The sequence below is a fragment of the Schistocerca americana genome, chromosome 8 (genome assembly GCF_021461395.2).
Source record: "Schistocerca americana isolate TAMUIC-IGC-003095 chromosome 8, iqSchAmer2.1, whole genome shotgun sequence".
Taxonomy (NCBI): Eukaryota; Metazoa; Arthropoda; class Insecta; order Orthoptera; family Acrididae; genus Schistocerca; species Schistocerca americana.
The window spans coordinates 109,785,864-109,812,450 of NC_060126.1; the positions used below are offsets into that span (position 1 = coordinate 109,785,864).

At 40.5% G+C, this 26,587-nt stretch overlaps 1 protein-coding gene across 9 annotated transcripts in view; it reads left to right on the forward strand.

The window, feature by feature from the left end:
- LOC124545181 overlaps positions 1-25,516 on the forward strand; it is a 90,329-nt gene extending 64,813 nt beyond the window's left edge. For all 9 annotated transcript variants that reach the window (XM_047124031.1, XM_047124035.1, XM_047124034.1 and 6 more), the window contains 2 exons: positions 19,904-19,963; positions 25,059-25,516. In XM_047124031.1, coding sequence (XP_046979987.1) covers positions 19,904-19,963; positions 25,059-25,358 — 360 coding nt within the window. In that variant the 3' untranslated portion in view covers positions 25,359-25,516. The remainder of the gene's footprint in view (positions 1-19,903; positions 19,964-25,058) is intronic.
- Positions 25,517-26,587: the final 1,071 nt, after the last annotated feature.

Sequence of the window (26,587 nt, forward strand, 5' to 3'; positions counted from 1 at the left end):
CGGTGACTACAATGCGTTTCTGCTATGAATTTGATGCCACTGTCCTCCAGCTTGGAAATCTGAAATAAAATTTACATTTGAGCACTGGGCAGTTAGTGTGTTAATCAAAATAATCAGCAATCATGGCATAAAAGAAATTTGATTTCTTAAGCTGTTTTAGGAACTAAGTGACCTTCTTTGGAAGGTTGTGACCATCAAATTGGCTTCTTTATACCATTTTTGTAGAGACACTGTGAACCCCATGGCCATTGCAATATGATATATGCATCTTTCTGTTGACACTCGAACAGAGTGTGATAGTTACAACTTTCTGAAGTTAAGAAATTAAATTTATTTATGCAACTGGTTGCTGATTATTTCAATATATACAACTACAATTGCTCAAGATGGATAAATCACTAAGCTAGTGTGTTGTTCAACTGGTTGATACTTTGTGTTTTTCTAACTTCCTGAATTTTGTGTAGCAGGTTCTACTACACAGAACTTAAGCTTGTTTATTTAGTGTAAAAGAGGGGCCTTTTTTCTATGAACTACTGCAAAGGAACATAGTTAGTGACAGTTTTTATGCTGAAATGAAAACTAGTTGTTTTCACAACAACAAAAATTTTTCATCTTTAGTTTCATAGTTGAAGATAAGATTAGGAGTCATTAGTAAAAAAAAAAAAAGAAACTGTTTGGAAATGGTTTATTGAAAATTAGTCAGGTATTGTGACTTAGAATGAAAAGTTTTGAAGCATTCTGGAAAATAAAGTTCTACGTCACATTCTTCCCTGTAATAGTTTATCTTTTCTTATCACTTTCCCAGATTTTGCCTTGCTTTGTTCTGCACAAACTGTATATCTACTCTGAGGCTGTTTTAGCTTTTGACAATATTCACTGGAATACTCTTTTTCAAATTCTGAAGGTGGCAGCGGTAAAATACAGGGAGTGAAAGGCTATTTACAATTTGTACAGAAAGCAGATGGCAGTTATAAAAGTTGAGGGACATGAATGAGAAGCAGTAGTTGGGAGGGGAGTGAGACAGGGTTGTAGCCTCTCCCCAATGCTATTAAATCTTTATATTGAGCAAGCAGTAAAGGAAACAAAAGAAAAGTTCGGAATAGGTATTAAAATCCATGGTGAAGAAATAAAAATTTTGAGGTTCGCTGATGACATTGTAATTCTGTCAGAGACAGCAAAGGACTTGGAAGAGCAGTTGAACAGAATGGACAGTGTCTTGAAAGGAGGGAATAAGATGAACATCAACAAAAGCAGAACGAGGATAATGGAATGTAGTCTAATTAAGGCGGGTGAGGGTGAGGGAATTAGATTAGGAAATGAGACACTTAGAAAGTAGTAAAGGAGTTTTACTATTTGGGGAGCAAAATAACTGATGATGGTTGAAGTAGAGTGGATATAAAATGTAGACTGGCAATAGCAAGGAAAGTGTTTCTGAAGAAGAAAAATTTGGTAACATCGAGTATAGACTTAAGTGTCAGGAAGTCATTTCTGAAAGTATTTGTATGGAGTATAGCCATGTATGGAAGTGAAACATGGACGATAAATAGTTTGGACAAGAAGAGAATAGAAGCTTTTGAAATGTGGTGCTACAGAAGAATGCTGAAGATTAGATGGGTAGATCACGTAACTAATGAGGAGGTATTGAATAGAATTGGGGAGAAGAGAAGTTTGTGGCACAACTTGACCAGAAGAAGGGATCGGTTGGTAGGACATGTTCTGAGGCATCAAGGGATCACCAATTTAGTATTGGAGGGCAGCGTGGAGGGTAAAAATCGTTGAGGGAGACCAAGAGATGAATACACTAAGCTGATTCAGAAGGTAAGGTGCAGTAGGTACTGGGAGATGAAGCAGCTTGCACAGGATAGAGTAGCATGGAGAGCTGCATCAAACCAGTCTCAGACCACAACAACAACAACGAGGCTGTTTTACTTTTCTGTACCTGGACTCAGTTTAGTTAAATGTCTGCTGCCAAGTCTGTTACAAGTGAACTGTTTTCAGTGGAAGTTGAATCAAGCAGGCCTCCTTTGTTCACCAAAGGCTCTGGCAATTCAGTAAGGAATTCAACAAGATGTTTGTTAGTGTGCCTCAACTTCGTACATAAACTTTATGTAAACATTTTATATAAAACATGCAAATTTACAATAATCTACATAGTCCATTAACTGATCAGTGTGATCCTCACACCTTTTTTGATTCCCAACTTTGTTCTGACATTGACATTGGATGCAGTGACTTTGTAATCATTAATGCAGCCCTGCTGTCTTTCCGTTTCACAAACAGGAACACCTGCAAAACAAAATTTCATTTTTTTAGCTTTTAGGCAACCAGCTCTTTCTACCCCTTTCCTATTTTTCACTACTATACCTACTGCCTTCATTTCTTCTTCCCAGAAATGATTGAGTAGATTGGGGTAGTGTAAAAATGATCCATCTACAGAGTATGGCCTTTATCTTAGGAACTTTGTCTGCATGCAGAATGCTGTTATCGGCATATGCCTGTCTACCAAAATAAATTTCACATTTCAAAATATATCCACTTTCATGTAACATAAAAAATGCTAAGCCATATTTGTTAAAGGCTTATTCTTCATATAGACCTTGAAACTAAGTGTGCCACAGAAAGGGCAAATACATGGTGAGCGATGAAGTACTTTACAGTTTTTAAGATTCATACAAATAAAATGGTACAACTTTGCTTCAAATCTCAGCCTGTTAATAGAGAGAGTTAAATATAGTTAATAGTTTAGAAAAACCTCCAGAGATACTCTATTAACAGGTATTGGGATTATACCTTTCTTGGAAGCTGCTGCTGCCACAGAGTGCTAGTATAGAAAATGACAGCTACGCCACAACGAAAGAGCTGGTGTGTCCTTCAGGTAGCAGAAAGGCAGCCAGTAACTGCTGTTCAACAAGCATTTAACACTCACTTTCTCCAGGAACCACCCAGCATAGTCACCATGTATGCATGATGCAAACAGTTTGAAGACAAGGGCTGCAGTTGCAAAGGTGAACGTTCTGGTCAGCCTTCTGTGTTGGGGCAAAAAGTTGATTAAAATGTTGATAGCATTCAAGAAATGCACACGTTGAGTAAGTAGTGAGCTGGACATCTCACAAATAACAGTTAGGAGATTCCTGCGTAAATGCTTACTCACAGACGTGCCGAGATTCCAGTTGGCTCAGGCTTTAATCCTACAAGATCATGCTGAACGATTGGACTGTTGCGTCGAGGTGTTGGCCAGGATGGAGAGTGACAATTACAAGCCAAAGAAGTTAATTTTTAGTGTCGAAGCAATGTTTTACACTAATGGTAAAGGAAATTGGCACATTGTTCATTTTTGGGGAACAGAAACCCCCATCACAATTCTGGGCTATATTGCCTTGGTCAAATGGATTTCACATTTGAACCCAAAATTTCATCTCCATTGCAATGTTTCCTCTTCATCTGCAGAGGACATTTTCAAGGAGGATCATAGCTTCTTTGAGTGTTTGATTCATACCATGGCCCACTACTGACTGTGACAAAATTCTGTTTACCAGTGCCTCTGTGCAGTGTTATGACGTCACTTGGTTTGAATACCTGAGCACGACTGGCCATTATTGATTGACATCATGTGCTGTTGCTATCACCCCATGGTGGAAGACTGGTACACATCTTCTTTAGCACCCAGATCTAAATGCCATTTAATTTCGAGCCTTCCACCTTTCTATTGGAATTCTTGGGGTATTTTACAATCTCCGTGGCCTCTCACAGAGGCTGGAAAGAAAAACATGGGTTCAAAGAAGGTAACTGTAAAGATACCATGGGTAACAGAAGAAATGCTTCAACGAAAGAAGGAAGTACAAAAATGTTGAGGGAAATTAAGGAACGGGGAAATACAGGTCACTCTGGCACGAAATAAATAGGAAGTGCAAGGAAGCTAAGGTGAAATGGCTGCATGAAAAATGTGAAGAAATTGTTAAAGAAATGACTGTCTGAAAGACTGACATAGCATATAGAACAAAAAGTCTATACAACCTTTGGTGAAATTAAAAGCAATGGTGTTAACACTAGAAGCACAGTGGGAATTCCGCTGTTAAATGCAGAGGAGAGAGCAGATAGGTGGAAAGAGTACATTAAAGGCCGCTATGAGAGAGAAGAGTTGTCTGATGATGTGATAGAAGAAGAAACAGGAGTCAGTAGGGGAGAGATAGGGGATCCAGTATCAGACTCAGTGTGTAGAAGAGCTTTGGGAGACTTCAGTTTCAGTAAGGCAGAAGGGATCAGTAACATTCCACCAGAATTTCTTAAATTATTGAGAATTTCTTAAATTATTGAGGGAAGTGGCAACAAAATGATTATCCACATTAGTGTATAGAATGTATGAATCTGGTCACATATCATCCAGTTGGTTAAATGATGATGGTGTCCTCTTGAGTAAAATATTCTGGAGGTAAAATAGTACCCCCTTTGTGATCTCCAGGCAGGGACTACTCAGGAGGACATCATCATCAGCAGAAACAAAACACATTCTATGGATCGGAGTGGGGAATGTTAGATCCCTTAATTGAGCAGGTAGGTTATGAAATTCAAAAAGGGAAATGGGTAGGTTAAAGTTGATATAGTGGGAATTAGTGAAGTTTGGTGGCAGGAGGAACACGACTTCTGGTCAGGTGAAAACAGGGTTATAAGTAAAAAATCAAATAATGGGAATGAAGGAGTAGGAATAGGGACATGGATAAGCTACTATGAACAGCATAATAAATGCACTATTGTAGCCAAGATAGACACGAAGCCCACACCTACAACAGTGGTACAAGTTTATATGCCAACTAGCTCCGCAGATGAAGAAGAGATTGATGAAATGTATGATGTGATAAAAGAAATTATTCAGATAGTTAAGGGAGATGAAAATGTAATAGTCATGGGGGACTGGAACTCGATTGTTGGGAAAGGAAGAGAAGGAAAAGTAGTAAGTGAACATGGATTGGGGGTAAGGAATGAAAGAGGAAGCTGCGTGGTAGAATTTTGCACAGAGCATAACTTAATCATAACTAACTCTTGGTTTAAGAATTGCGAAAGAAGGTTGTACATGTGGAAGAGGCATGGAGACACTGGAAGGTTTCAGATAGACTATATAATGATAAGACAGAGATTTAGGAACCAGGTTTTAAATTGTGAGACATTTTCAGGGTCAGATGTGGACTCTGTAATTTATTGGTTATGAACTGTAGATTAAAACTGTAGAAACTGCAAAAAGGTAGGAATCCAAGGAGATGGGACCAGGATAAAACCAAAGGAACCAGGGGCTGTAGAGAGTTTCAGGGAGAGCATTAGGGAACGGTTGACAAGAACGGGAAAGAAATACGGTAGAAGAAAATTGGTATCTTTGAGAGATTAAATAGTGAAGGCTGCAGAGGATCAAATATGTAAAAAGATGAGGGTTAGTTGATATCCTTGGGTAACTGAAGAGTGATTGAATTTAAATGATGAAAGAAGAAAATATAAAAATGCAGTAAATAAAGCAGACAAAAAGGAATACAAACGTCTCAAAATTGAGATCAACAGGAAGTGCAAAGTGGCTGGAGGACAAATGTAAGGGTGTAGAAGCATATATCACTTGGGGTAAGAGAGATACTAAAAAACTCTAAACTCCTCCTGAACAGACTATAAAGGCCCAACAGTACCATCTGCCTGTTGTGTCATCCTCAGCCCACGGGCATCACTGGATGCAGACATTGAAGAGCATGTGATCAGTACACCACTCTCCTGGCCATATGCCATTTTCTGAGACCAGAGCCATTACTTCTCAATCAAGTAGCTCCTCAGTTTGCCTCACAAGGGCTGAGTGACTACAGGAAAATTAAAGAGACCTTTGGAGAAAAGAGAACCATCTAAATGAATATCAAGTGCTCAGATGAAAAACCAGTCCTAAGTAAAGAACGGAAAACGGAAAGGTGGAAGGGGTATTTAGAGGGTCTATACAAGAGCGATGTACCTGAGGGCAGTAGTGTGGAAATGGAAGAGAGCTAGATGAAGATAAAATGGGAGGTATGATACTGCATGAAGAATTTGACAGAACACTGAAAGACGTAAGTCAAAACAAGACCCAGGAGTTGACAAAATTCCATTAGAACTATTGATAGCCTTGGGAGAGCCAGCCATGACAAAACTTTTCCATCTGATGAGCAAGATGTATGAGAAAAGCAAAATAGCCGTAGATTTCTAGAAGAATATAATTCCAAACCCAAAGAAAGCAGGTGTTGACAGGTGTGAAAATAACTGAACCATCAGTTTAATAAGTTATGGTTGCAAAATACTAACACGAATTCTTTACAAACGAATGGAAAAACTGGTAGAAGCTGCCGTTGGGAAGATCAGTTTGGATTCCATAGAAGTGTTTGAACACGCAAGGCGATGTTGATGCTATGATTTATCTTAGAAGATAGGTTAATGAAAGACAAACCTACATTTCTAGCATTTGTAGACTTAGAAAAAGCTTTTGACAATGTTGACTGGAATACTTTCTTCAAATTTTGAAGGTGGCAGGCATAAAATGCAGAGAGCGAGAGGCTATTTACAATTTGTACAGAAACCACATGGCAATTGCAAGAGTCGAGGGGTTGAAAAGGGAAACAGTGATTGAGAAGGGAGTGAGACTGGGCTGTAGCCGATCCCTGGTGTTCAGTCTGTATTTTGAGCAAGCAGTAAAGGAAACAAAAGAAAAATGTGGAGTAGGAATTAAAATCCATGGTGAAGAAACAAAAACTTTGAGGTTTGCCCATGACACTGTAATTCTGTCGGAGACAGCAAAGGACCTGGAAGAGCAGCTGAATGGAATGGATAGTGTCTTGAAAGGGGGATATTAGATGAACATCAACAAAAGCAAAACTAGGATAATGGATTGTAGTCGAATTAAATTAGGTTATGCTAAGGGAATCCAATCAGGAAATGAGGTGCTTAAAGTAGTGAATGGGTTTTCTTAAAGTAGTGAATAATTTTGCAGTTCGCGGAGCAAAGTAACTGTTGATGGTCGAAGTAGAGAGATTATAAAATGTAGACTGGCTATGGCAAGGAAAGTACTTTTATGGAGTGTAGTCATGTCTGGAAGTGAAACATGGACAATAAAGAGTGTAGACAAGAAGAGAGTAGAAGCTTTTGAAATGTGGTGCTACAGAATAATGCTGAAGATTAGATGGGTAAATCAAGTAACTATTGAGGAGGTACTAATTAGAATTGGGGAGATGAGGAATTTGTGGCACAACTTGACTAGAAGAAGGGATCCGTTGGTAGGGCATGTTTTGGGGCATCAAAGGATTACCAATTTAGTACTGGAGGGAAGCATGGAGGGTAAAAATTGTAGAGGGAGACCAAGAGATGGATACATTAAGCAAATTTGGAATGATGTAAGTTGCAGTACTTATTCAGAGATGAAGATGCTTGCACAGGATAGAGTAGCATGGAGAGCTGCATCCAACCAGTCTCTTGACTGGCCACAACAGCAACATGTGTAAAATGATTATAGACATTTCATGGATTCCATGGTGATCAGGACACCCATATTGGTGTTTTTCAGCAGTTGTTCAGTTTATTCCTGCAGCATTGTCAGTTTCTTCATAGAGTTGTATTACACAGTTTTGTTTGATGGTCCATTCATGTTCATTTGCTTTTGAGCCTATAAGGTCTCATCATAGGGTACACACAGAAAATAGAGTTGGCTCATAATCACCCCATTGCAGGTATCATAATGCAAAATACAAATTGTAATGAACAACAAAAGTAAGGAGAAATTTAGGTATTTTAGTAGTTAAAAGGTAACAAGTGCATACCAGCCAAACTGTCGAACTCAGGGTGTCACAAGGGCCCACCCATCATCTGTCTATAGTAGCAGGAAGTCAAATAATACAAGTGCATCTCTTGAAGGCACAGGCTGCCACACTTGAATATTGAGCTCGTGAAGATAAGTAATTAATTCTATAATAACCATCAATTAAGTTAATATTACACTGTAAGGAAGTTAATTAGAGTCTGTTTCATATCATCTATTGAAGGTTTCACTCATTTCAAAGTAGTTCTTGAAAAAACAAAAACATAACGTGAGAGCTGGTTTCCATGTACTTCAGACATAGGTTTATGTACAACTTTAAGACATTTGTTTAAATATTAAGTGAAGAATTTAGGTTGTTTTCATTACACATGTATTTAGTAGCACCGTATCTACTCAGGGAATTAGAGGTTTTAAGTTTTATCTTTTACTTCCTTTCAAAATGTGCAATGTACGTATTGCACATACACGATCTTTGCCTAATTTTTCAGGTATGCAAGTTTTGATTTTTAATGTTAGTTTAAGTGCGTTACGTTTCTATATTAATAGTATACACGTATATTAGTGTTCCACATATCTTTAGTGACTCTTGTGATCTGTAGTTATTATAATATTACTGTTATTGCATAGATAAATTTTGAAAAATATTGTAAACAACTGTGAGTGACAAGTGTTTGAGCTGATGTAGGAAAGTTAGTTCTGTGGTTCTGTGCAACTGTTGTGACAGATCGTTACATTACAGGGAATGTAGTGGCATGGGAATTGGGGAAGCAAAAGGGTGTATTACTTGGTATTGCAGAGTATGTTCAAGGGATAGGAAAGATTAGAGCCCATAAGGCCGAATTGAATAGTGCTAGGGAAGAACTGGTGATGTTAAGGGGGGAGAAGGGTGAAGACGTGGGAAGTGGTATCAAGGAATGGGGGCCACGGAAGAGAACAGTGTCTGACAATTTCATCATTGGCACAAACAATAGATTTGCCTTGCTACCTCAGTCAACTAAGGAAGAGGCTCAAGTGGATGTAAGTGTAGTCAGCACTCAACAATCTTTCACTAGGAAACCAATCGTTTCAAAAAAATAGAAAGCAGGAGGGAAGTTCTGTTGTTAGGTAGTAGCCATCGAAGAGGTGTGGGCCATATCCTGCAGAAAAAAATTAGGTGACAGGTACCAGGTCACAAGTATTTTCAAGCCCAGTGGATGTCTTAGCCAAGTGACAGAGGATGTAGGATCATTGTCCAAGGGTTTTACAAAGGAGGATCATGTTGTGGTATTGGGTGGAGCGGGGAACAGTATTGATAGGGATCAGGGCTACTGTATTTAATGTGAACTGTTAAAAATAGCATCTGCAATGAATCATACAAATGTTGGCTTGGTTCCTGCTTTCACGCAGTGTGATTGGCCCCAATTGAACAGCTCTGTCACGAGGGAGCTAGATCAGCTGCTTCGGGTGGCTACTTTGTCAGGCATAGGTTTGGTTCCTGTTGATGGTACTGGTAGGCGGGACTTCACAAGACATGGCCTGCATCTTAGTAGGAAAGGGAAGGGTAAATTGGCTGCAATGATAGCAAAATCTTTAAGGGTGGGGGGGCACTGAAACTCATGGGAGTACCTCTTTTTTAGGCTAAGATCAGTGCCCAATCATCAAGAGTTGATTGAAATTAAGCTTAATGAGAAGCCCAGACAGGCAGGTATTAGAGATGTTAAAATATCACAAAATTATCATAAAGTACAGTGAAAAATAATGTTTGTATGTCACAAGATTCTCAAAAAGGTACAGTGAAAAATAATGTTAGTATATTGCATCGGAATATCAGGAGATTAAAAAACAAGGGAGATGAGCTTCCTGTTTGTTTAGAAGATTTAGAAACTGAGGGTGGAGTAGATGTACTATGCCTGTCTGAACATCATATAGTTACAGGTATGGAAATGGTAAATGTAGGTGGATACAAGCTTTCAGCATATGTAAGTAGAGACACTATGGAGCGTGGAGGAGTTGCGATATCTGTTAAAATCTGTCATAGTGTGAAAAAATTGGGAACTAACAAATTTTGTGTAGAGCAACATATAGAAGCATATGCTTGTGAGCTTAAATTAAATAATGGTACTTTTATAATTGTAGCTGTGTATAGGTCCCCATTGGGAAATTTTCAGCAATTTTTGAAAAATTTGGATTCTTTGTTGTGCTATGTGTCAGAGAGAGTGAAGAAAATTATTGTTTGTGGGGATTTCAGTGTAGATTTTCTGAAAGAGTCAGATAGAAAACTTGACCTTGAAATGTTACTTGGTTCTTTCAGTTTCATGTCAGTTATTGATTTTCCTACTTGGGTGGTACAGGAAAGTGGCACACTGATAGATAATGTTTTTATAGGCCAAGATAAATTTAATCATATAAAAACTTTTCCTATTAAGAATGGTCTGTCTGATTATGATGCACAGCTAGTTACAGTATCTGACATTGCTCCATACAGTAATGCAAAACAGTCCTCCAAAATAGTGCGTTCAATACGATTTAAGACTTGAAAATTTTAGGGAAAGCTTGCAACAGAGTGGGATTAGGTGTACAGGGAACCTATTTCATGATACCTTTGTGAGTACATTTGAAAATCATTTCCCTAAGAAAACAGTGAAACATAATTGTAAGAAACCACCTAAAAAGCCATGGCTTATTAAAGGGATAAACGCATCTTTAAACAGGAAAAGGAAACGTATCTTATAGGTAGGAGGAGTAATGATCCAGAAACACTGAAACATTATAAAAACTACTGCACTGTATTAAGAAAAGTTATTAAAAAGTGTAGAAGTATGTGCATTATGTCTGAGATTAGCACATCTGATAATAAAATTAAACAATTTGGAATATTGATAAAAGGGAAACATGGCAGCCGAGAGCACAGGAAGACTGTATTCCTATCAAACTCAATGAAATGTTTGTTAACAAGAAGTCAGAAGTACAAAACATTCTTGATAATAATTTTCTAAGTGTTGTAGAGCAAATAGGATCCAGCTATTCATTAGATAATGCAAGGCAGTATATGGAAGAGGCAATTGAAATTCAACCCATCTCCTACTGAAATTAGGAAAATAATAAGTTCACTTAAAAGCAGAAGCTCACATGGAATTGATGGTATACCAACAAAGTACTAAAAGCTTGTTCCCAACAGATAAGCAGGGTTGTCAGCCACATATGTAGTAGCTTACTGAAACAGGTTGTATTTTTTTCCCAGATAGACTACAATACGCTATTGTTAAACCATTGCATAACTACTACTGCCCAATCTCATTTCTGACAGCTTTATTCAAAATATATTGTATTAAAGAGTAGCATCACATATTTGTACAAATGAAGTACTAACAAAATGTCAGTTTGGTTTTCAGAAAGTTTTTCAACAGAAAATGTTATATATGCTTTTACTGATCAATTATTAGAAGCATTGAATAACCAAACATCACTTTTTGTGATATATTGTGACCCCTCAAAGGCTTTTCATTGTGTGAATCGTGGAATTCTTCTAGATAAGCTCAAGTATTGTGGTGTGAGTGGGAAAGTGTACAAATGGATTAATTCATATTTAACTGGAAGAATGCAGAATGTTGAAACTAACAGTGCAGATAGTGTGCAAAAATCAACAGTCCTCTAACTGGGGAGATATGAAGAATGGTGTCCCCCAAGGTTCAGTCTTGGGTCCTTTACTTTTTTTAATTTACATTAATGACTTCCCACATTATATTCATGAAGATGCAAAGTTAGTTCTTTTTGCTGATGGTGCAAGTATAGCAATCACACCCAACAAACAAGAATCAGCTGAAGGAATTGTAAATAATGTCTTTCAGAAAATAATTAAGTGGTTCTCTGAAAATGGATCTCACTAAATTTTGAGAAAACACAGTATATAAAATTCTGTACAGTAAATGGCACATTACCACTGATAAATATAGAATATCAACAGAAGTCTGTTGCTGAGACAGAAACTCAAATTTTCTGGATGTGTGCATCGTTGAGAAATTGAATTGGAAGTAACACATCGATGATCTGCTGAAACAATTAGGTTCAGTGACTTGTGCAATTAGGGTTATTGTAAATTTTGGTAATAAACATATTAGTAAATAAGACTACTATGCCTATTTTCATTCACTGCTTTCATATGGTGGCATATTTTGAGGTAATTCATCATCAAGAGAAAAAGTGTTCGTTGCACAAAAGTGTGTAATCAGAATAATTGCTGGAGCCCACCTAAGATCACCTTGCAGACATTTATTTAAGGAATTTGGGATATTCACAGTACCTTCCCAATACATATATTCACTTATGAAATTTGTTATTAATAAGCCATCCCAATTCAAAAATAACAGCAAAGTGCATAGCTACAACACTTTTCTTTGCTATTCTGGGTTAAATCTGACATTGGCACGTAAAGGGGTGAATTATGCTGCCACAAAAATCTTTGGTCATTTGCGAAATAGCATTAAAAGTCTGACAGATAGCAACCAACATTTAAAAACAAATTAAAAGAATTTCTGAATGACAACTTCTTCTGCACAATAGATGAGTTTTTAGATATGAAGTAGTAACTGTAATTATTTTGTGTAAAGAAAACTTACGTTAAAGTGACACTTTCCACATCATTACAAAATTTCGTATTCATGATGTATGGAACAAGTATGTATGTGTGTATGTGTATGTGAGGAAAAATGAAACCTACACTGCTGACAGGTGGCACTGATGTGTGCTGCCACAATCTACGTATGATGTTTAGGATGAGAATGTTTTTGTGTAGCTCTTCTTATGCAACTGTTAGGAAGCAGTATGTACTACATATGTTTAGTACATATGTCTAGTTTCCATTACTCTGTATGCTCCCCCCATGGGTTTGGGGGTTAGAATATGCCCGCGGTATTCCTGCCTGTCGTAAGAGGTGACTAAAAGGAGTCTCAAACATTTCGGCCTATATGTGGTGGTCCCCTCTCAGGTTTGACCTCCATCTTTCCAAATTCTTCCGCAGAGCGAGCCAATTGGGGAAGGGCGCCTTACATGGTGCATTTTGTCCATCATGCATTGAGACCTCTAGCCAGCTTTATCGTCGTCGCATTGCCGTTCTGCTCGTTCTCCACCTCTTGGGTGAGGATGCGTTCCTGGGTGCAATTTCCACTATGCACTGTGCAGTGTTGCTTTTTGCAGAGGCGACGACCATGGACTTTATTGCACCTAATATCCAGCACGGTAGCCAGTCCGTTGTGATGGGGCCACCATGTACCCTGTTGGTTGTGGCCCTCTGACAACACAGGGATCACTCTACTGATGCCTGCGCCATTAACTCCCCACGTATGCTAAGGAGTAGATGCCCATTTCCCTGGGGCATCAGGACTCCCGGCAATGGCCATCCTGCCAGGTGGCACTTGCTGTGGCTGGGTGGCGCCCATGGGGAGGACCCTTGGTTGGAGTAGGTGGCATCAGGGTGGATGACACGCAATGAAGTGTGGCACATCATCTCTTGCTGGTGGCCAGCCACCAGCAGTCTCTAAGCGTTTGAGGGCTAACTTTAAAGCTAAGGTGTATGACCCCAAATCGTTTCCCTCCTTGGCCACACTAAGGAAGGTTCGAAAGGCTATGAGTGACAGTGAAACATATTCGCCCCGGTATCTCGTCTGTACCATAGCTGACGGGGAATCCTTTGTGTGTGTGAAGCCTCAGTTCTTTTTAGAGCATTTAGAGGACACGTTCAGGGAGGTGAAGGGCTTGTCAAAATGCGGTCAGGGTCAATCTTGATAAAATCAGCATCCTATGCCCAGTCACGAGCGTTGCTCGCTTGTACGAAGCGGGGGGATGTTCCTGTTACTATCACCCCCCCCCCCCCCCCCCCATAAAAGCTTAAATATGGTCCAGGGCATTATTTTCCACAGAGATTTACTTTTACAGTCCAATGACGAGCTGCATGCCAACGTAGAGTGACTAGGTGTCCATTTCGTCCGGCGCATCCACCGGGGTCCGAGGGATCATCAAGTTGCCACCAGTGCCTACATCTTGGCCTTTGTAGCTGACACATTACCTGAGAAGGTCAGTGATGGTCTACTGTTGTAATGTCAAGCAATATAACCCTCCCCCGATGTGGTACTTCAAATGTTCGGCCATATGTCTTCCTGCTGTGCTTCCAGCCTCATATGTCGCAATTTCTGATACTCCATGTGCCCCGCCTCCCATCTGTGTCAACTGTGGAGAGCACCATCCCCCTTGCTCTCTGGGCTGTAAGATCCTACAGAAGGAATGGAAAATAATGGAATACAAGACCCTGGATCGACTGACCTACACTGAGTCTATGCGGAAATTTGAACGACTTCATCCAGTATGCCCCCTTGATGGTGGGGGCCACTTCTCTCTCTGTTGCTCCCGCGCCACCTACCTTGGGAGCAGCACCCCCTCAACCACTGGGGACACCAGTCCCCACTTCTAAGCCAGAGAAGCGTAAGTCTTCTTTGGCTTCTCTCGCTCGGAAGGGATCCCTTGGTCACTCTCTTCCCAGGTTCCTACCAGTGTCACAGCAGTCACCCACCAGTGGCTTAAGAAGCCACAGGTCACTGGTCGTTGAGCTTCGTGATCCTCTTCGGTCCCAGAGACTGACTCAAAAAAGCCCTCCCAGCAAGGGCAACCAAAGGAACAGCGTGAGAAAGTGAAGACCCCTAAGACCAATGAACCTGCGGTGGCACCTACTCCACCCCTACAAGCTCTGCGTCTGAGGATGAGGTGGAGATTCTTGTGTCCACTGAGGACCTCGATCTCGCAGGACTCTCGGACGCAATGGACGTCACTCGCACGGGTAATCAATCGGTGGCAGCAGGTGACCCAACGGCGTAATCTGCCTCCCGCGTCCCTTCACGCCTTTCTCAGCCATGGACAATGTCATCCTTCAGTGGAACTGCAGCGGTTTCTTCCACCATCTTGCTGAGCTCCGACAACTTCTCAGCCTTCACCCTTTCCTCTGCATTGCTCTTCAAGAAACTTGAGTTCTGGCAATGCGAACCCCCACCCTCCGTGGCTATCGGGGTTATTATAGGAACTGGGCCGCTTATGATAGGATATCTGGTGGCGTCTGCATCTACGTCCTTCACTCCCTTCACAGCGAGTCCGTCCCTCTACGAACACCTTTAGAGGCTGTCTCTGTTCGGGTGTGGACACCTCAGGCTGTTACTGTCTGCAGTCTGTATCTTCCACCGGATGGTGATGTTCCACAGCATGTCCTGACTGCGCTGATAGCCCAATTGCCGCCCCATTTTCTGTTACTGGGCAACCCTCTGTGGAGTGGATCAGTGGCATCAGGCCAAGACGCCACCGTTGAGCATGTATTGGTATAGCTCAACCTTTACCTTTTAAATGATGGTACCTTCACACATTTCAGTGTGGTGCATGGCACATACTCGGGCATCGACCTTTCGATCTGCAGCCCTAGCATCTTACCATGTGTCCAGTGGAGTGTGCACGACGACTTGTGCGGTAGTGACCAATTTCCGATCTTTCTGTCACTGCCACAGCATCATTCTTCTAGGTGCCCCTGCAAGTGGGCTATGAATAAGGCTGACTGGAACTTGTTCTCCTCCGTTGCCACTATTGAGCTTCTTTCCAATGACGTCATTGATGCAGTGGTTCACTCAGACACCACTGGCATCGTTAGTGCTGCGAAATCTGCCATTCCCTGTTCTTCTGGATCCCCTCGGTAGAGGACTGTGCCTTGGTGGTCGCCTGGGATCACTGAGGCGATTAAAGATCGCAGGCGGGTGCTCCAGTGTCACAAGCGGCATCCCTCATTAGAACACCTCATCACCTTTAAACGGCTCCGTGCGCGGGCCCGCTGCCTCATTCGCCAACACAAGCAGTTGTGCTAGGAATGGTATGTCTCCACCATTGGCCTCCGTGCCTTTCCATCGCAGGTTTTGGGCCAAGATTAGGTGCCTCTATGGCTATCAGACCCCTGTCAGTGTCCTTTCGCTTTCACTGAATGAGGAGTTTGTACTGACCCTGACACAATTGCCAAGCACTTAGCAGAGCATTTTGCTCAGAGTTCTGATCCTGCGAATTACCTACTGGCCTTTCGTTTCACATGCACCACCCTGAATCCTACAATGTTCCATTCAGTGAGTGAGAATTCCAAAGTGCCCTAGCCGCTTGCCCTGATATGGCTCCCAGACCAGATCGCATCCACTGTTAGATGGTGAAACACCTCTCGGTGGACTGCCAGTGATGCCTCCTAGACCTTTACAACCATATCTGGGTTGGGGGTGAATTCCCGTCGCAGTGGTGGGAAAGCACCGTAATCCCCGTTTTGAAACCTGGCAAGAACCCACTGGAGGTGAACAGCTACTGTCCCATTACCCTCACCAACATTCTCTGCAAACTACTTGAACGAATGGTGAGCAGGTGGTTGTGTTGGCTCCTGGAGTCTCGGGGCCTTCTGGCTCCATTCCAGGGTGGATTCTGCCGAGGCCACTCAACGACAGATAATTTGGTGTGCCTTGAGTCTGCCGTCCGCATGGCATTTTCTAGGCGCCAACATCTGGTCGCCGTCTTTTTTGATTTACGGAAGGCCTATGACACGACCTGGTGTCACCACATCATTGCCATGCTGCGTGAGTGGGGCCTCCGTGGCTCGCTCCCAGTTTTTATACGGAACTTTCTCTCCTTCCGTACCTTCAGTGTTCAAGTAGGAGGCTGCTTTAGCTCCTCCCATATCCAAGAGAATGGGGTTCCACAGGGCTCTGTATTGAGCGTTCCACTATTTTTGGTCGCTATAAATGGCCTAGCAGCAGCTGTAGGGCCGTCAGTGTCGCCCTCCTTATACACTGATGATTTCTGCCTTTATTTCAGTTCCTCAACCATTGGTGTTGCTGAACGCCGACTACAGGGAGCCATTCAGAAAGCGCAGTCATGGGCTCTCGACCATGGGTTTCACTTCTCTGCAGACAAGACCTGCGTTTTGCACTTCTGTTCGCAATGGACAGTCCACCCTGACCCAGCCCTTGTCCTTGATGGCCATCTACTACGGATAGTCGAAACATATTGCTTTTTATGACTGGTTTTCGATGCCCGACTAACATGGCTCCCCCACATTCGTCAGCTTAAGCGAAAGTGCTTGTGGCGTATCACCGCCCTCCGCTGCCTGGGCAACACCACTTGGGGGGCAGATTGCTCTATGTTGCTGCAGCTCTACAAAGCCCTAGTTCAGTCGCATATCGACTATGGGAGTATCGTGTATGGTTCGTCAGCACCCTCGGCATTAAAACTGCTTGATCCTGTGCATCACTGCGGGGTCTGTTTAGCGACAGGCGCTTTTTGAACGAGTCCAGTGGACAGTCTCCTAGTGGAGGCTGGAGTCCCTCCATTGCACATCAGGCGCTGCCAACTGCTCGCTCACTATGCAGTGCACATCCATAGCTCTCCTCAGCAGCCGAACTATTCTTTTGTTCCCGAGCTCTGTGGTTCCTCTTCCGGAACGGCGTCCCCAGTCAGGGATAATGATTGCTGTATGTGTTCGTTCCCTATTGGTGGAACTTGAGTCCTTACCTTTCCAGCGTCGGGCCCATACACCAATGCCTCCATGGCGTGTGCCTCGGCCAAAACTATGGCTGGACCTGTCACGCGGTAAGGTCTCTGTTCCTCCTGAGGCACTCTGCAGTCACTTCATATCCATCCTTGATGAATCCCGAGATTCTGAAGTCATCTATACTGATGGCTCCCTGGTAGATGGTTGTGTAGGCTTTGCCTATGCTCACTCGGCCCATATCGAACAGCTCTCCTTGCCGGATGGCTGCAGTGTCTTCACTGCCGAGCTGGTGGCCATCTCACGTGCCTTTGAGCATATTCGTTCCTGCCCCGGTGTGTCCTACATGGTATGCAGTGATTCGCTGAGTGGTTTACAGGCCATTGATCAGTGCTACCCACGCCATCCCCTGGTAGTTTCCATCCAGGAGTCTGTTTATGCCCTCTAACAATCTGGTCGGTCAGTAGTCTTTGTATGGACCCCGGGGCATGTCGGAATCCCGGGAAATGAGCTTGTTGACAGCCTGGCCAAACAGGCCACTCATAAGCTGCTTCTGGAGATTGTCATACCAGAACCTGTCCTCCGTTCGGCGTTACGCCCGCAAAGTTCTCGGGATTTGGGATGCTGAATGGCGCAGCTTAGTTACCCCCAATAAACTCCATGCCATCAAGGAGAGCACAAATGAGTGGCAGTCTTCTCTGCGGGCTTCTCGCAGGGACTCTGTGGTCCTCTGCTGCCACACTTGGCTGACGCATGGCTATCTTCTCTGTCGTGAGGTCCCGCCATGTTGTCACTGCGGCTCCCGCTTGACAGTGGCCCACATTTTGGTGAACTGTCCATATCTCGCCACTCTGAGATGGTATTTTAATCTCCCTGACACCCTTGCTTCTATTTTAGGAGACGATGCCTCCATGGCTAACTTCGTTTTATATTTTATATGTGATGCTAATTTTTATTCTTCAGTTTAAGTTTTACTTCCTGTTTTTTGTCTCCCAGTGCTTTCTATCCTAGTCCTTTTAGGTTAGAGATTTTAATGTGGAACAGAGTGGCTGGCTCATCCTTTATTTTATTCTCATGATCAGCCAGTCCTGGTCATCTGCTCCACTGTTTTAAGCTCTTATGCCTGTTTCTTGTATGTCGGGGTCCTGACCTCCTGTGGTGTCTCTTGTATGTTTTCCATTTTAAACCATGGACTTGGTGCACTGGAACAAGGGACCAATGACCATGCAGTTTGGTCCCTTCCAACTTTAAACCCACCACCACCACCACCACCTCTGTGTATTGTTTGTATTTTTCATGCTCATTATTATTTATCTATACTAATGTATGGAGACAACACATTCATAAATGTCTAAAGAACTTGACCGATTTACTTCAGACTTTTACATGATACTCTAATGAACCTTTGGATTGACATAGGCTACATATTTTTTAACATATTATGTATATAAATATATATATATGTATGTGATATATAAAGGGGAAACATTGTTGCGAAAAATCTCAAAAGTTCTTGACAGATTTCCTTCATATTTTTATATGATACATTAATAAATATCCAGATAGACACTATATACTTGTTTAAGCAACAGTGTGCTGGCAAGAAAGAAACTGATGTGCTGTACTGTAAAAATGTGAGGTTTCATTTTCTTTCTTGCCATGAGTTTCATTAGATAAATTGTGTCTCACATATATATTCGTTTTCCTTTTGTATAATTTCAGACAAAAACAATGTGCTCTTTTGTTTTTTCCTTGCCATCAGCTTTATAGAAAGCAGGAAACGTGTATTTATGGCTTATGATTGGAATATTGCTTCAGAATCTGGTACACAGAGAGAGGGAGGAGAGAATGTGGTGGTAGACCAAGAGAGGGAGTATGAAGATATGAGCAGAAATGGTCAGAATTGTGATGAGGCTGATTATATATCTTTTTTTGAGTATTTGATGATGAGATTACATAGTCTTGAAACTGACTGTGCATAAATTGAACATCAAACTAAGATTGGAATACAGCTGCATTAATAAACTGAAGGTGTAGCTGAAATAAATTAATGAATATAGCATTTTCAAAATAAAACATCAACACACTTAAAAATAGGGTTGTATAGCATTGGTACCCATAAGTGCATTATTTGAAAAATTGGTCTGTTTGTTGAATTTGTGAAAGAATATAAACAACCAAATACATAAAAATATCGCAAACTAGCAGTGCAGGATGGGAAAGACCAGGGATGGAATGAGTGACAAGCTGTGACTGGTAAGTAGCTGTGTTCTGCAAAGCTCTGCCTAAAGAACTGGAATTGTTAATCACTATAGATTTAATATTTAGTACTGAATTAAAGACCAAGCATATTATTTATTAGGATTGCTAGTAAGTATGATATTGGTGCCAGCAGTAGTATATCTGTTCATTGTGACTGTGCCAGTTCATAAATAAGTAATAAGAATATAAATTTCTTTTTACAAAAGGAGTTAAATTAACTGTGTGTGTGTGTGTGTGTGTGTGTGTGTGTGTGTGTGTACATACATAATGTGTTGTGAATGAAGCACTGTTAATCTAATCAACATTCACTTTTACAGAAAATGGAAATTCCTGAAGTTCTTACCATACGTGATTTCAAATTACATGTTAAGAGAAAGGTAATACAAGTTTTATTTTTTATTACTTATATATCATTTAAAGTTGGCTCTATGTACTTTGAATATACAATACCTCAACAAAGATTAACATTCAAACATTGTTTTCGGTCAACTGAATGCATTTGATATGGATTTTTAGCACTCTGACAATTGTTGTTGTGCCTCTCTTCCACTCCACCATTTTTGAATGCCAATTCATCAGGAAACTTAAAATCGTAGAACAAGTAAAATATTCTTAAATTTTTGCTAGGTCTAATTGCAAAAATTAATTCTCTTCATGAGGTCTTCATCTTGCAAAGATTGCTCCAGCTGTGCTTTTGATCAATGGACACCAGTTTCCCATTCAACATCTTGAAGATTCACATGAATTAGTGGAAACATGACAGATTGTATGTCCTCAGCGTACCTGCCCAGATAGCAGTGCATGTTAAGGCACGACTTCCAGGACGGGGAGATGCACCCACCCCAGATTGAATCCATCCAACGGATTGATGACGGGCGTCGTAATGCAGGCCAGCATAGATGTGGTTTTCAAGCAGTTTTCCACATCCCGCTAGATGAATACCAGGCTGGTACCAAAGTACTACCTCAGTTACATGATTCACAAAGATCTTGGAAGACTTTGCTCATTTTCACAAGAAAAACATTACACACAGACAGTTGGGATAGATATATTTTGTCCTGGGGGGTAATGGGATGGTGACAGGAAGGTCACCCTGGCACCCCTTAAACTAACATTGTCAAATCCATACATAACAATGCCGAGCCTGTGCTGATTCCAAACAAAGGCACAAGAAAAAGAATTAGTACTCTGTTGTCAGGATCACCGTCATAGGCATATTTTTTTCCATTCCACCTCAACTTTACAATTACAATCACGTTAAAATATTGGAATTTGACACCAGATGGACATCTGCAATTTGAGTAATGGGCATGAAACACAGAGCTCTACAGTAGTTCACCCATTCTACATCAAGGCACATCAAAATATTTACTTGTTATCATAAATATCTCACTATATGACAATGACATCAATAGTAAACTGATTCAAAATTAATTTCCAGTCATTTGGAAATTAGAAAATAATAAATGTCATTGTTTTTGTTTCAAATAATATGAGAAAATGGATACAACAAATATGGGAAATTTCTCCTCCAGAAATATTCCAAGAAAATGGATTGGTCTTGTAGGACCAGTGACATTATTTATCAGTACCCTTCTGAAGGCCCCAAACAAGCTCTGGCAGGATTGTCGATTAAGTCTGAGCAGTCTATCAGAAGACCAGTGGCCAGAACATGTGTATTGTCTGACTTGTTTGTACAGTCCATCTTATTTGGCACCAAACTGAAGAGTCCACAAAGGTGTGTGTGGGGTGAGGCAACAGATGGACCAACCAGGCAGCTGAAAACTGACATTACACATTTATTATTGAGTTGGTTTATTTCCTGAAGCAACAGGAAATGTGTTTGGAAGGATTTATCACCATGTCTTAAAGGAAAAGCTGGCCAAGAGATGTGAGGGGGAAGTTGAATGAGCCCAAGTTGTGGAGAAAGAGGAAGAAATTTAACTGCATTTCAGAAAGCAACAGTTGTAAAGGAAACAAATAACTTAAGGAACAGCTACCAGCAGGAGATGAAGAAGGTTAAGGAGTCTGTGAAAATTGGGGCATCTACAGATGAAATTTATGCACCAAAAATTTGATATTTGCTTTAGTTTGAATGAGGAAATGCCCAGAAATTCAGGAAGCAGCAATCATGTGACAGCAATACCAGTGAACAGAATAATGTGAGCCTAATATAAAGCAACAATGAAATTTCAGTAAGGTAGACAATTTTTAGCATTTTTCCCCTTACGGAAAATTATTTATTTGATTTTTTGGTTTTTCATTAAGAAATTGCAAATTTATTCTACATTGGTGTTCATTGAATGAAGTATAATTATGGAACATGGCCTTTGTTTACAAAATAACTCATAAAAGCCTCCTGTTCATTTTTTTGCAGCTGCAATGGTATTTTCATACTTAATTGTCACTCATACCAGTTTTCATGTTCACAATAATAGCCAGAAACAATTATACAAACTTTTATGTCATCACTATCAAAATGTTCTGGAGGAGCATACATATTGGTAACTGTATTGATCAGAATTATTGTGTAGTATGCAACATACCATTACAACTGACCCAGGTTTGGAAGACTCAAAGTTCATGTGGGTGTGAAATGTTCTGAACAGGGTTACTTAATTTCCTCAGTCCTGAGCTTAGATTTTGTAAAGTTTATATTGGTGGTTAATGCATTACTCTTGGGCAAAATAAGAATAAAATACTAAATTTAAAAAACTTAAGTGAGTCACAGAATTTTAGAACATGTTCAAAGTGAATACCATTAAGGTTATAAAATGAGTGAAATGTTTGCAATACTTGGGGAAGTCAGTATTAAACACCTAAAAATAATGAAAACAACATCACTGGAATGAGAAAATATAAGTCATTACCAAATGTAGTCCCATTTTTCTTTATTGTGATGAAATAAACAATCACTTATTTGATAGCTTAGGATACATTAGCATATTGCGGCATGATCTAAACACATTTTAGTCCAAAATTACTGGAAACAAACATAATGTACCTTTATTTTTCGAAACTGTACTGACACTGTGATAAATAGCTTTTTTCAACATATGCTGCTAGCTACTGAGAACATGCAGAGATGAAAAAGTGATGTGGTGAAAGCACATTGTGTTAAGTAAAAGCTATAATTAGACATAGCAAGTTTGCTTGATTCCCTGACCCAGTAAAAAATAAAATTTGGATGTAACATATATGCTACATAGAGACTGAGGAGGTTATAATTTCTCATCACTGTCTTACATGCAGAGATTAGGTATATGCTTGTTCTTCTTTTACAATGTTTAAGTCCATAATTTCCTTGGCTGACCTATATCTCACCTGCCTTTTATGTTCTAGTTCAGAACTTTCTTGGCAGTCTTTTGACTTTCATTCTATTCACATGTTGTTTCCACCTCTCTGAATTCAATTATTTCCCCATTAATAGCGTCTGCATTCAACTCATTTCAGACATATTGTAGAGGACTGGGGTGAATGACCTCTACTGTGGCAGGATTGAGTTGAGACAAGGGATCGTTGTCAGGACAATGACTGATAATTGCTCAGAGGCACGTGATCATACATTTTATTGAAGAAGAAACAACATTCTTAGTGGCACTCCTTGGTGGTAATGCCGTCTGAGGCATGTACTGAAGGCAGTGAGTGGGAGGCGCTGATGTGGCAGGCTGCCCACAGCCTGCTGTAATGCCAGAGGGTTGGGAGAAATGCAGATGTGCAGAGTATGTGGCAGTGCATGTGCCATCTGGGCACAGCTCTGCAGCTCCAAGCAGGACACACCAGAAGGTGTTGTATCCTGTGTGATCTTTGTAGAGGAAGACTACTCTTAGCAATAGTATCTGACCTTGTGAATGGGGGTGTAGAGCGAATGTCAGCCAGGTATAGGTAGTTTAGCAGCTGCACCGCCGTTGTCACTAACAGAAACTCTCCAGGGCAGAAAGCTGGCTGCAGCGGAAACGATCCCAGAGGTGGACCTTCTGCAATAGCTGTGCCAGTGTCACTATTTTACTGAGTAACACTGTGCTGGAAAATAGTGGCGATGCTATACCACCCCTCGCTGGTAGATCTGGTTTCCGGATCTTAGCTCATGGTCGTTCTGCAAAAACTCAACTTTTCCTTAAGAATAGTCAGTTTAAACCGCAATGTTCATTGACTACATACTTAACTTATGGTATTAGGCCCAAGGCTTTTTCAGTTTTCCTGTGAACTTCTTGAAATGGCCACTTAAAAACTAACAAAGTAATGTTACCAGACCCATCACTCTCATTTATCATTCCTTAACAGTCATGTAATAATAAATCGATTAACTCAGGAAAATCTTTACACCTGTCAAAACAGTGTGTATATCTCACTTGCTTAACTAGCCCTTCACATAACAAATTACAAATAATAATGGGGAAGCTTTTCTTTCTCAACAAAAGCATTTAAAAATGTTTGAAAGAGCATTGTCAGCTTTGTGGCAATCTTGTGCACATTTTAGCTGACAACAGGTAATTGTGACCAGCTGTTGCTCATGTGTGTGTCCTTGTGTTCTGTGTTGTTTTGGTGTTCCAGGCAACTTATTGGCAGTGGTGAGGCCTATTGACTTGAAAGAATGGACACTATAATTTATTGAAGACTACAAGAACTCCTTTCTTATTACCGCTATATCTGATCCACAAATTATGGTGGTTTTCACATGTCGAGGCACAGATGGGAATTGCATTGTTGCCAGTTCCAAGTAACAGTTGTGGTATGTGCATGCATGTCCTTTGAACTTGAAATCCTGCAAATTATGTGCCTCGCTTGCTTATGCAGAAATTGTCACTTACCACCACCATCAGCGATGACAAGTAGGGCAGAAATTCACTAAACAATTCGCTACAGTCACTTGTAATGGTCTCATTAGCTATGGCATTCATAGCAGAGTGCTGCAAACGTTACTGAACACCCACAGGTTGTCGGAGAATGCATGACGTACGTGTGCGGAACAAGCCTAAATTCGATCACTATTGTTTGTGACTCTAGCTATAGTGTGAAAGATCCCAAAATAGGCAAGGTGGAAATGGGGTGGAAGAATATCATGGATTTAATTGGTTTGATTTTCCTGCATTATCATTTTTCAAAGACACAGATAAGCCCTGGAATACATGGCATAGACATCAGACCTGTATCAGGGCAAGTTATGTTTCTCCAAGATTGTACCATTACCTCTCCTGAACTAACATCCTCAGCATCCATTGATCCAAAAGGTGATTTTGACTGATTTTGAAGAAAATGGCTGTATGATGTTTAATGTGTGAAATACAGGTATATCTTTACAGCACATTTGTTGGTGAATGTCTTAGGTACAGCCACAATGTAATTTTTTTTATGACTATCTTCATATCTGTTCATTTCATGCTACATTACTACATCATTTTGCACACTCAATAGCATCATTATGGAGACATGTACTACATTGTGATGTACAATATGATACCTTGCCTGCAGGTTGGAGCAAAAAACGAAGCCAAAAGAGTTGATTTGGTTAGGCCTGTCCAATCACGTTCACATTTGACTCCAAAAAAGAGGAAATGGGAAGAGAGGTACAGCTTAGAGGAAGCAGCATATGAAATTATTAGAAGAGAGTATGCTCGAGTGAAATCTGATGAATATTCACACTTTGGCAGATTAATTGCACAGAAATTGAGGCGGCTCAAGTCTGAAAGGTTAAAAAAGGTGGCACAAGTGGAGCTCCTAAGGAAATTATTAGAAATTGAGAGAGAGGACATGGAGGAAGACAATCGTTAATGTGGACGATACTTCCTTTACTGTAATGATAGACTGTGTGTTGTATGAGGTATCCTAATTTATTTTATTTTTTATGTTTGTAAAAAAATCTGTATGTGTATATGTTGTTGAAATAATGTTTTTATGAAATAAAGTAGGAGTTACCTAATCAAAGCTAACTTAATGTAACCACTAAGAATGTCCCATATGTGATTCATACATCCAACAATAATCAATCAACTGAAATGCTTTGTTGTAAAACACAAGACAAATATCTCAGACTGGTACATGAAGAAGCAAGTTACCAGGTTACAAAGTGTTATTTCTAGCTGTATCTCTACAGAAAATTGCATTTTGCATGACAGGGTCATGCTTAGAGATACAGCTGTCCTGTTTCCCAATTAAAAAATTGAAATCTTACAGTGACATTCTTGTGCAATTTGCAGACAATCACAGTAAACACAGCATCAACTGCTGAGCAAAGAAGGTGATCAATAGCAGACATTTCAACAATGAGACAACACATGAACATGGCCTGCATGAGAACATGAGAATTGCATCTTTCCACTGGTTTCATTGCATGCACTTTTGTTTTCATGTATCTGTGAGTGCACATGGGCAAAATGGCATCATACAGACATACCCTTATGGGACTAGTATACCATGTAACAGTGTGTGGACTGTTCAATTCTGGGTCCAGTGTAGCACAATGTGGACTGTAGTGCATTGCAATCTATCAAGCTCACAACAAACTCTGTGAATGTACTAACTGTTCAGGAAACACTGTATTCTTTTTATCATTGTTTTAGATTTTACACAGGAATTACCACAAAAATTAAATTAAGTTTTTTAGATCAAATTATTTTGAACTGTATCATCTTGCTAATCCCATCACAAATTATGCACTTTGAAGAAGAAATTCAGAATTTCTCACAGGCCAGACATTTCAACAAAAACTGTGGAGGTTTGCTTATTGCATATTTGTGATTCACTGTTAAATCCGTGATAACACTTACGTGATCTGTATCTGTCTTTCCTGTTGGAATTTTCCTGCTATACTTGCTTAGGAATATCAAGAGCATTGTTACCAGCACCTGTTAGCTGTTAAACAGTATTTTCTTGGAACTGAGTAATGGATATGTTTTTGTATGAAAGTTCATTATAAGTATTTACTAATCTGATGATAGTCAGTATGTCTATAGCTCATATTTGGATCCATTAAATCAATAAACAGGTTGCATTTGTTGCCC